The sequence below is a fragment of the Urocitellus parryii genome, chromosome 5 (assembly GCF_045843805.1).
Source record: "Urocitellus parryii isolate mUroPar1 chromosome 5, mUroPar1.hap1, whole genome shotgun sequence".
Lineage (NCBI taxonomy): Eukaryota > Metazoa > Chordata > Mammalia > Rodentia > Sciuridae > Urocitellus > Urocitellus parryii.
The window spans coordinates 37,806,492-37,818,681 of record NC_135535.1 but is presented as its reverse complement, the minus strand read 5'-3'; the positions used below and the strand labels follow the sequence as shown (position 1 = coordinate 37,818,681).

Genomic DNA, 12,190 nt, shown 5'->3' with positions numbered 1-12,190 from the left:
ACATGTGACATTATCTTTCCTTTCCTTCATGTTCCCTGTTACAGTGACATATACATAGCTTTAATGCTCAATAAACATTTTAATAGAAAGAATATAAAATTATTATAATTGACACACATTTTCAGTACTTAGTTATAATTTTGGAACACTTGAGTTTGGAGTGATCTTTCCTTCTTATTATCTTGAGGAACTTAATCTCTCTACCCCTACTTGGCAGTCCATCTTGTTCTTTCCTTTCTTTTTTTTTTTTTTTGGTTCTTTCTTTATTTGTCACACACTGTTTTGTATAGATTATTAACTCTCGTCCATTTTAATTACTACCAATTTATGTCATGTCTTTTCAGTGTGCCTGGCAAAATGCCTTATATAAAAAGCACTAAGTGAATTTTGGTTGATTAATTAATCAAATTTGAAAGCTTTTACTAAATACTTTCTGACTGTATTTACATAAACCAAGGAATAATCGTTAATTAAGGTAATTAGGACCAAAATACATCTTGGAGACAAAAGTAAATAGATGAATGAAATAATAATCTGGATAATTGATCTCGTTTAATAAATTTATTACATGTCTATGCATGCTGAGTCACACAACCCAACAGGACTTCTGGTTGATTCAAAATTATTTATTACTCATGTCATTAATGTCATAGGTAATTAGAATAAATTCTGTAGCAAACAAAAATAAAAAAATTAAAATTTATACCAAGAAGTTTTAAGTAATTAATATTTTTAAGTGATACTTTATATTAGCCAGTTATTTCATATATAAATATATTGGAAGGCATTAAAGTTTATACATCTTATTTTGTGTGTTGTTATATGACTTTAATATGGCTGTTCCAAAATAACTAACCAAAAAATTGAAGTAAATCTTTATTTCATTCCCTCTTTTCTTCCCTCAAACTAGGAAAAGAACCACAAAATTTTATTGAATGTAATTTCTGGATAAAATTCAGAACCATCTTGTCTATACATTTAGTCAAATTGATTATAAATTGTTAATTATTTTAACAAAACTAATTGCCATTATTGTTTTTTCTGTGTGCCAAATATGGTATTAATTTCTTTATGTGCCTCATTGTAATCTAACCCTCAAAGCTCTCTGTAAGTGAAGATGATCATTTGCTTTTTACAGTTGTGGGAAGAGAAGTAGATAATCTATTGAGGGCTTTCCTGCCAGAACTTGAATATAAGGTCTATAAGACTCAAAGCTTTCCATGTGGGTTGGGATGATTCAGATTACTTAGTATAAATACATTATTATAAAATTATTCATACTCATTTGTGGTGTGCTTTTAAAAATCTATTTTCCTTTACTTTAGAATTCATTTTGTTTGATTATGTGATTTTTTTTTAATTTTTCACCAGAAGGAAAACAATTGCAAGAATTCCTTAAATATTAAAAAAAAAATCTTTGGGATAAATATAACTATCAGGAATGAGAACTTAAATATGTCATTCTGTACATTAGAGAGTACATTTGATTTCTCTTTGCTCTCCAAAATTATGGAACAAAGAGGGCTCACTAAAGATGCATAATAATAAATATTTGGGTTTATAGAAAGAGGTAAACACTTTCATAATTCCTCTATAATTAATGAGAGGAAAAAATTTAAAAATTTATATTTCCAAACTTGTTTAAAAACAGTGAATACTTTGAAAAGTACTTAAGTGTTTCATAAGGAAAACAGCCACTGATCAGCACAGTTACAGCGTTTTCACTTTCATTACCAATATAAGCTTTAAAGTTTATTTGATTTATTTATTTTTTAAAGAAAAATTTCCCAAAGGACTTAAAAACAGCATACTACAGGGACACAGCCATATCAATGTTTATAGCAGCACAATTCACAATAGCTAAACTGTGGAACCAACCTAGATGCCCTTCAATAAATGAATGGATTAAAAAAATGTTGCATATATACACAATGGAATATTACTCAGCAATAAAAGAGAATAAAATCATGGCATTTGCAGGTACATGGATGGGGTTAGAGAAGATAATGCTAAGTGAAGTTAGCCAATCTCAAAAAACCAAATGCCAAATGTTTTCTTTGATATAAGGAGGCTGATTCATAATGAGATGGAGAGAGGGAGCATGGGAGGAATATATAAACTCTAGATAGGTCAGAGGGGTTGGAGGGGAAGGTAGGGGGCATGGGGTTATTAATCATGGTGGAATGTGATGATCATTATTATCCAAAGTTCATGTATGAAGACACGAATTGGTGTGAATATACTATGTATACAACCAAAGATATGAAAAATTGTGCTGTATATGTATAATAAGAATTGTAATGCACTGTGCTGTCATATAAAAATAAATAAAAATCAAAAAATAAAATCAAGAAAAGAAGAAAAATTTCTACCATCTATTCCTCTTTTTTAATTAAATAATTTGTTTTAATTAGGTACATGTGACAGCAGAATGCGTTTTGATTCATTGTACACAATTGCAGCACAACTTTTCATTTCTCTGGTTGTACACGATGTAGCATTGCAACATATGTGCAGTCATACATGTATCTAGAGGAATGATGTCCATATCATTCCACCATCTTTCCTACCTCCATGCCCCCTTCCCACCTCTCCCTCCCCTTTGCCCCATCAAAGCTCATCAATTTTTCCCATGTCCCCCATTATGGATCAGCATCCACTTATGAGAACCTTTGCTTTTTGTATTTTTGTGATTGGCATCTATTCCTCTTTTAAAGCAAACATATTTCCAGCTTAATTATTGCAATGAAAATAATCTATATTGATTTTCCTAGAACTTAATATATTAAAGTAAGAGAGAATCAATTCATGGATAATAATTATTTTAAAACATCCAAGTACATCAAAAACATATTCTGAACCTTTAAAACAATATATTTATTTTTCAGAATTTTACACTCTATGAAGTAACCAATGAGTTTGACAATATGACTGTTTCTGCAATAATAGATAAACTGGCAATATTCAGCTACTATACATTTTGGTTAACAGCAAGTACTTCAGTTGGAAATGGGAATAAAAGCAGTGACATAATTCAAGTATACACAGATCAAGACAGTACGTAACTAAAAAACATTTATTAATATCAATTAAGTTACTTTAAAACTTTATGATTATTTCACATATTGGTAATAAAATCTTTTTAGGCATATTTATTCATTATAAGAATTTGAAAATTCATTTAATATAAAAAAACTATTATAAAAATACTAGCCCCTTCATTTCATGAAAACTGCTACCATCCATTCATTAGTTTTTTCTTGCTTTTATTGCTTCAAAATGTGTCACAGCCTGCTGTTATAGAAATTAAAAATGCTTCTGTACCCATGGATGAATTTTCTAATTGTTAATATATTTGTCCATCTGCTTTAGGAATGACTTTTTTTTAATCTCCAGCAACTTGCTTCCTTTCCAGACTTTGAATCCACATAGGACTTTATGTAGCACTTTTCGTTTATTGTTTTTGTGACTAATATACTTCGAATAGCCTTTATTATTTTAATTCAATAGAAATTTCTTATTTGCAGTTTCTGCAGAATCCTGTTTGTACTGAGTATTCAGAAAACTAAAATGATTGAAGCTCTTAATTTTTTTTTAGGTTTCAGTTGTGACAATACAATAAGTGGATCATTGCCTATTTCCCTTGTGGTTGTTTCTGTTGGCTATTCGTTTATTTTTAAAGATTAATCTCCTATTGATAAATGGTATTCACCTATGTTGCTGATGACAGTAAAATTCCATATGTATTATTTGGAAGTCATAAGTTGACAGACACTATAATCATGAGAAATGAATGCTTACCTTGTTGGAAAAAATCTTTTTTGAATAGTTGACAAGTTGATCAACAAAATACAATAAATATGTGGAAATGTAAATTTAAGAAGTCTTTAGAAATAATGCTTTTAGTATAATATGTGGTCAATATCATTTCAGGTATTCTTTAAATGCAGATCTCTCCCAAGATTTTTGGAATGTATAATATTTTAACAAGTATAATTATAGCACCATAAATAATAAGCATTTACTGTACAATGCTCCAAGTGGGATTTCAAATTTACATTAATAAAGTTGAGTCTCAGAATATAGCTGATATCTGAGAACTAGAACTTTTATAAGTTGAAACCAGAAAACCTTAGTATAACCTTGAGCAAGTCACTTATTACTGAGTATGTTTCCTCATATGTTCAATAGGATAATCTTTAGAAGAAAAAAGCTAACTATTATTTAGACAATACAGATTACCAAAATATTTAAATACTTGAAAATAAATCCACACACATTACTCTTTCTCTACCTCTTTCTCATACACATAGTCCATGTTGTAGGAAAGAAAAGTCAAGAAAATATTATATAAAAATAATTCACTCATATATTAATGATGGCAGTGTTTATTTTGAATAATTCTCAAATAATTATTAAAGGGTATTTGATATAGGCAATGTTTGACCACATCTGCATTTAAATAATAATGTAAGAACTGTCATGTTATAGATGCCATTTCAATTATTGTACTCAGTTTGTGCATAGGGTAACTGATGATTTTATGTTTTGCTCATTACCTATCATAGTACCTGAAGGGCTTGTTGGAAACCTGACTTACCAGTCTATCTCATCAACTTCGATAAATGTAAGCTGGGTCCCACCGTCTCACCCAAATGGTCTAGTCTTCTACTATGTTTCACTGAATATACAGCAGACTCCTCGCCATGGAAAACCACCTCTAGTTACATATGACAGCAGCATATATTTTGATAATCTGGAAAAATACACTGATTATATATTAGAAATCACTCCATCAACAGAAAAGGGATTCTCTGATATCTATACTGCCCAGCTACTCATCAAAACTGAAGAAGATGGTAGGCTAGACCTTTTATTGCCTATTAATCAGACTATTGTTCTCTTCATTTATATTGATTTTTATAAGAAGCATTATTCTTACAACTATGTAGGTTCTGTTTGTTCTCAAGTAATGAGCCTTTCAATAAACATGTTCTAAGCTTCTTAAAATTAAAATTTGCTAATTAAGTCCAGTTATAATTGAAGTTTTTTTAAAATGCTAATTTGCTTTTGTTTCATTTATTATTCTCTTTTTCTTTTATAGTCCCAGAAACTTCACCAATAATCAACACTTTTAAAAACCTTTCCTCTACCTCAGTTCTCCTATCATGGGATCCCCCAGTAAAGCCAAATGGTGCAATAATAAGTTATGACTTGATTTTACAAGGACCAAATGAAAATTATTCTTTTATTACTTCTGATAACTATATAATATTGGAAGAGCTTTCACCATTTACATTATATAGTTTTTTTGCTGCTGCAAGAACTGTTAAAGGACTCGGTCCCCCCAGTATTCTTTTCTTTTACACAGATGAGTCAGGTAAGCCGGAATCCACATTCCTTCAAATGATTTTATTGTTCCAGTACTTTTTCTTGATCTAAGGAACAGAGTGGAAAATGAAAGAAATATTTGATTGTTAATTTGTAGCAGGCTTACAATTTTTCATCTACTTTGCCAAATTTCATTTCCTAATTCAATTTTCAGAATTATGTGTTCTGTTTAAAGCTACTTTGGAGCTATTATGTTCCAGGAACAAAAATATAATTACTTATGGTATTTGTTTCTGAAATTAAAAATATGATCATTTTCTAAATCCTTCTTAATTTAGTGTCTTCAAGAAGCTACAGTTACAATGCAGTTTCAATGCTACAAGTGTTATGAATAAAAGTTTTTGTGATGTATTTTCCTACAGTGCCTTTAGCACCTCCTCAAAATTTGACTTTAATCAACTACACTTCAGACTTTGTATGGCTGAAATGGAGCCCCAGTCCTCTTCCAGGCGGTATTGTTAAAATATACAGTCTTAAAATTCATGAACATGAAACTGATACTATATTTTATAAGGTAGGTTGATTCTAATAGTATATGTTTATTTCAAAAATTCTGAGATTGAATTTTGGACATGTAGGTGGAAAATTGGCTGTTTTTAAATTAAACAATGGCGGGCTGGGGATATGGCTCAAGTGGTAGCGCGTTCGCCTGGCTTGCGTGCGGCCCGGGTTGGATCCTCAGCACCACACACAAACGAAGATGTTGTGTCTGCCAAAAACTAAAAAATAAATATTGAAAAATTCTCTCTCTCTCTCTCTCTCTCTCTCTCACACTCTTTAAAAAATAAAAATAAAAAAATAAATTGAACAATGGCAACCTTTCAAATTTTTTTTGTTTCCTAAAACTTAAAAGATGCTTGTGCAAAAAGCATTTATGTAAGCTGTGTACTTCCTAGAGCAATATATTTAAATTTGCAGCTTTTAGATATCTACAGTTTAAGAACTAATTGTACCATTTTGTTAATGCTGGAAAGGATATAGTAATCTTTTTCTGGCTTATTTAAAATCTATTGTGAAATGCAGTATGTATGTGTGCGTGTGTGTATATATATATATATATATACATATATATATATATATTGAAAAGAAATACCAAATGAATTTTTAACTTTTCTAAAGGCATTTACACCTTTGATAATCTTTCCTGATAGCATGTGATACTACACTCAATGATCTAAGATAAATTCTTATTCTTTTACTTTCATTGCTAATTCATCTATAACTCTAAATATCCCTTCCTTTTTCTATGTTTTAGGATCCAGGATCAGTAAAAATTCCCCCAAAGAACCTATGTAACAAAGAATCTGAAGTACATGTGCATGATTGCTAGGATTTAATTGCCAAAATATCTCATAATTAATTAGCATTTAAGAAAGTTTTCTTATTTTTCTTCAAAGGTGAATGAAGTCCTGAAATATTCTTACTTGATTACAATAGCAGTGCAGAAAGTATACAGTAAACATTTTGTCCAATATTATATGAATTATAATTTGTTACTATGGTAAATCATTTGTATAGCATGTGCTGTTTACAAAGTGAATAGTGAAAATCAAAAGCGGTGATTAAAGTCTGTCATCAATAACAATGACTTTCTTTCTGGAGAACAAGATACTATTTTAAAGTCCAATAGGCTAGGGAGAATTTAAATTACATGACTCCGTAGGTATAGAATCTGTTTCCCAGAAGTGTGAAATTATATTAATTATATGAAGCCTATAACTTTCTATTACCTATTCTCTGGTTCAATCTCAACATTTTCCTATTTTTAAAATTTCCTTTGTCTGTACAGGTTATGGGGAAATATCAAAAGAGAAAAATAATAATTTTCTCTGTGTATTCACATGCCTAGAATAATTGTGTATGTGCATTGAAGTGTGGCTGCATGTGTATGATCGTATCTCCTTAGAATGACAGTCTCCAAAGGAGATACCCTAAACAGAGTGGCAAAGCAAGGGCTTTGATCTCACATTACCTGGTTCAGACCTTGCCTTTTAGACTCACTGGGGTTCATTAGGGCCTAACCTCCTAAAACTCAGTTTCTTTTAAGTTGTAAGTGCAGCTACTTAAAACTTCATGCCCCAAAGAAAACTACTTTATAGAAGACATTTTCCCTTACATTGGTTTTCAAAATATTAATTTCTTTAAAATTCCTTTAAATGTGCTTTAATACTCTAATGCCGTTCTTTCCTTTTTTAACATTCAGTTTACTACATCTGCTTTTCTTCCTCTACCTAGCTTCCACTCCATTGTGTTTCTTTCTTTTTCATCTACCCTGCATCCTGACAGTATCAGTTTCTATAATTTATTTTCTTCTTTTAAATTATCTGTGGGTTTGTAGAGGAATAATAATTTTCAGAATCATTCTCAATGGAACTGCTATCTCAGTGGTCCTGAATAAGATCAATAGGTAACTTAGGTTACTCAGAGATAGTGAGTGACTACCCCAAAATTACTCTCATACTCTTGCTTTGTAATCTGTTGGGTTCAGTTTTTTTTTTTTTCTGGGTACATACCCTTTTAATTAAAATTGGAATTCACTTGTTGTATGTTTAATTTCTTCTCAGTCAGCAATTGTTTGTAGATTGTTTTAGGTAATACAAAGATTCCTTGATGGCAGGGACCATGTCTTAAATGTATTTAAAATCTCCAGGTCATCTATCAATATGATTTGCAAGTAGTAAGTATAAAAAACAAGAGGAAATAAGGTGATGCAGTAAGTCCCCAATGTATGCCACTAGAGATTATTTTAAAATGTGACTATAATTGTAAATGCATCAAAACCTAATATTCTTGTTGAATTTCTGCTAATGAAAGGTTTAATAAACAATCAACATGTTTTATATGTTGACAGATATAATTTAATATTCTTAAACTTTTACTACCTAGGAGATTGTCTTATCTCTGTAATAATAATTGTTTCATTTTAATGGTTCTCTTTGGTTAGGATCATTATGTTTGAATGAAAATTTGACAGTGAGTGGTAAATTTTTCTATGATAATTCATATTCTTCTTTGGTCAACTATGATAAATGTTTTGTTCTTTTCCTCGTTTTTCTAAAACAATTATATCAAATTAGAAATTTCAGAGTTGTCTGGGACAACTCCTAGTTTAAGCTCATGGAAACAGGGATTTTATTTATTCACTGCTTTATCCCCAGTACCTTACAAACAGTAGTTGATGATTGAATTAGATTATATAGGCATGTTAGTGTGTATTAAAAAGGAATTTAGATAAATTCAGGAAAAATCAAGTGTTGCTGATCAAGCACAAATTGAATTTAAAAATTGAACGTCTGAATTTTATCAAACTTAAGGGAAATAATGAGTATATAACTCCATGTAAAAATCAGAGAAACAAGATGGAAATAAAATATTTTAGTTTTTTAAAAATGACAATTGTGGGGTTCTTCAAGACAAAGAGAATACTGCCTGATTTATCTTTGTGGCCTAAGCTGAGCACAACCTGTGTTCCAAAAAAAATGTTGATATTTGTTATATTTTAATTAAAATAGTCATTAACTCATAGGCTAAATATAGAAGATTTCTGTATTATATTAAAATATTTCTTCTAGTTACAAACAAATTTTTGTTGGCGCATTATGACTAAGAATCTTTTTTTTCCCCCATTTTTCAGAATATTTCAGGTTTTCAAACTGAAGTGAAACTTGGTGGACTGGAACCAGTTAGCACTTATTCTGTCAGTATATCTGCATTTACGAAAGTTGGAAATGGCAATCAATTTAGTAATGTAGTAAACTTCACAACCCAAGAATCAGGTTAGACACAAGCTGAAATATTTTCTTTTATAATTAACATGTTTTTTCTCCTCTCTCAGTTTATGTAATAGTTTCATTATTCAATATTTCACTCACAGGAAAATTGAATTTCAGTGCTTTAAGGATAGACTGAGTTTTGTTGGTGAAATCATATGTGTGTGTGTGTATGTGTATGTGTGTGTGTGTGTGTGTGTGTGTGTGTGTGTGTGTGTATCTCATCTAGGTTAACTATATATATAAACATAGTTTTCCCTTTGGAGCTGTGAAATTTGAAATAAGACTAGTTTTGTAACAAAGTAAGATTCTGGACATCTGTGAAAATTACTTAATTCTTAGGATTATCTGAAATAGTTGGGAAGATGAGGAGAAATTTACTAGCAGTCACTTTTAAGTTTTTATGTTCTAAGTTTTTATGATGATTTTGATTTTTATGAAACATCTCTATGATTTTCTTTAATGATTGAGTGTGACATTTGAGAAGAAGGAGTCACTACATAAGCCCTTTATTTTCCCACAGTACCACTGTAACATTTCAGGGACTATGAAATACCTCTCTGGCCTAATTCACCAGCAATTTACCTACTGCAGGTCCGGTGCCGGTGTGTGCTGCATTTTGCCTTTGTGTGGGGACTCAACAGTTTTTATTTTTGACCTACTTAATGGTGGCTTAAAGTATACTTTTATTTCTACCAGCTGAGCCTTATATTTAAAGACATTTCTTCCTCACCCTTTTATCTTGTGTCAATGATAATTGAATGAGTGCAAATTCTTGTTCCAGTCATTTCTTTTTAGCATCTCTGGATGCACTTTTTCTTTTTAGTGAATCTCTAAATTGAAACCAGAGACCTCTCACTGATGAATTAATAATTTTTGCATTAACTTATGAACACCTGAGTCTTTTTTTAAAAAATATCATTCCTATAAGACTAGTCAAATAAATAGTATTCATAGTGGAAGCTCTGAATCAGTGTGTAGATTTGAATCTGACCTCTGAGCTTTTCTATGATTTTTCAGATGAACTGAGGCCTTAATCATCCTAGAAATGATCTTTTCTTCATTCAAACATTCCTAACTTTATTCTTCTTTACTGATGTCTTTATCTTACAGAGGAAGAAAGGTTTATAAGAGATAAATTTAGGCCATCAGGAAGAATTGTAGGCAAGTCACAGACTACTTGAGTATTCTTGAAATCATTATTTGAAAATTACCTAATGACAAGAAGTTATATTATTTTGCTACTTATAGTTTGCAATCTATACATTAACTATATACTAATTTTCCTGCTACTATTCTCTTTTTACTCTAATGATAAAAGTTATACTATTAATACTGTTAGGGTACACTGTTGAACATTTCCATGAGGAGTACCCGGTCTCCAATATGCAGTCACTTTAGAAGACTTGAGTATTATTTCTCATCTAGGTCAACTAGATATAGTGGACTATTGAGAAATTGAGTTCAAGAAAATTCAGAGAGGTTTTAAGGGGGGAAAAACACACAACAACATGGGACTGCTTAAATATCTCCATCGATGATTTCCAAAATGCTTAAGAATTAGGTTTTCAGGATTCTTCCAAAGAAGAATCCCAGTATAAAACCAAGTCCCCTAAATTGATTATGTGTTTTCCAGTACTGTAAAACCTGAATGTGTCCCATTATGGAGGAACCTAGATCTATATTTTGCATAATAAGATACTGTAAGATTGTACCTTTCTGATTAAGAAAACAGGCATCAAAACTACTACCTGGGCTTCAGTTGCTTCTGAGAATCGTGGAATGTAATTGCTTCTTGGACCTTGGCAAATATTCAGTGACTGGTTCAGTGTTTTAAGCATTAACAAGATAGCTTAGAAAGTCTGCCAATAGCATTTGATTCGGCCTATCTAAAGAGCTTTGTGAGCATTGAAAAGATGATTGTTCAAATTTTTATTCTTTCTGCACTCCTAAACATGATTTCATCTAACCATTATATAATTAAATTATTTACTCTATTTTATGCTAGGTATCAATTTTAACTTTGGACATATGTTTATCTCTTAAGTTCCAGATGTTGTACAGAATCTGCATTGTATGGCAAGCAACTGGCAGTCAGTTTTAGTGACATGGGATCCTCCCAAGAAAGCAAATGGAATAATTACGCATTATATAATAATGGTGGAAAGGAATTCTGCAAAAGCTTCTCCCCAAAATCACACATACACTTTTGTAAAGCTTCTTGCAAACACCTCATACGTCTTCAAAATAAGAGCTGCGACATCGGCTGGAGAAGGCAGTGAGAGCACCTGTAGTGTGAGCACACCACCTGAAACAGGTATCTCATGGGAGCACTGGTGGACGGGGTTGTGCACTAGTCAGTGCTGTTTACTGCTGCAGCACTTTTATCTACCCACATGGAACAAATATTAAAAATGCAGCAGGTGCGGCCCTAGCCTTGTGCTACCTGAGTCCAGCTGTGTAGCACAGTGAACCTGTCCACAGCACTGGGAGACTGAATGGAGGGGAAAAAAAGAAAATCTATCTTATTATGTTTCTGTAAATGTAAATTACTATAATTTAAAAGAAGGAATGAACTTGCAAACTTCTCAGTTGGGTTATTCTTTAAAAATTATTTTTGTAGAAAAAGAAGATGAAGAATTAAAGTACAGTGTCAGGTCAGAGCTAATATGGTTGACAATAAAGTTGATCCTAGAATTCATGTGTACTATACTCACTGGCATACATAAACTATATCTTAATTCAGTGGGAAGATCTATGACCAATGGATATTCACTATAATTTGGCCTGGTTGGAATTTTTAATAAAGTTTTAAATGACAGTTTTCTCCTACCTACCACCAGCTTGCTTATCCACTGGTAGAAACAACTGCAGATACTTAAGGTAACAAACTAATGCATTTCTGAAAATATTCCTCTAATTGTAAAAAGAAGGTGCTCTATTATAAAAGCAAATCACTAATTGCAATTATGTTTATCCTACTGTGCCATACTTGTAAGTATATTTAGTAAAAAAGCAAGTTATCTCAT

At 31.3% G+C, this 12,190-nt stretch overlaps 1 protein-coding gene across 1 annotated transcript in view; it reads left to right on the top strand.

The window, feature by feature from the left end:
* Positions 1 to 12,190, top strand: part of Ptprq (protein tyrosine phosphatase receptor type Q) — a 196,730-nt gene that overhangs the window by 65,323 nt on the left and 119,217 nt on the right. The window contains exons 20-25 of the mRNA XM_026391416.2: positions 2,889 to 3,057; positions 4,569 to 4,859; positions 5,105 to 5,380; positions 5,754 to 5,905; positions 9,026 to 9,167; positions 11,209 to 11,478. Of these exons, the coding sequence (XP_026247201.2) occupies positions 2,889 to 3,057; positions 4,569 to 4,859; positions 5,105 to 5,380; positions 5,754 to 5,905; positions 9,026 to 9,167; positions 11,209 to 11,478 (1,300 nt within the window). The remainder of the gene's footprint in view (positions 1 to 2,888; positions 3,058 to 4,568; positions 4,860 to 5,104; positions 5,381 to 5,753; positions 5,906 to 9,025; positions 9,168 to 11,208; positions 11,479 to 12,190) is intronic.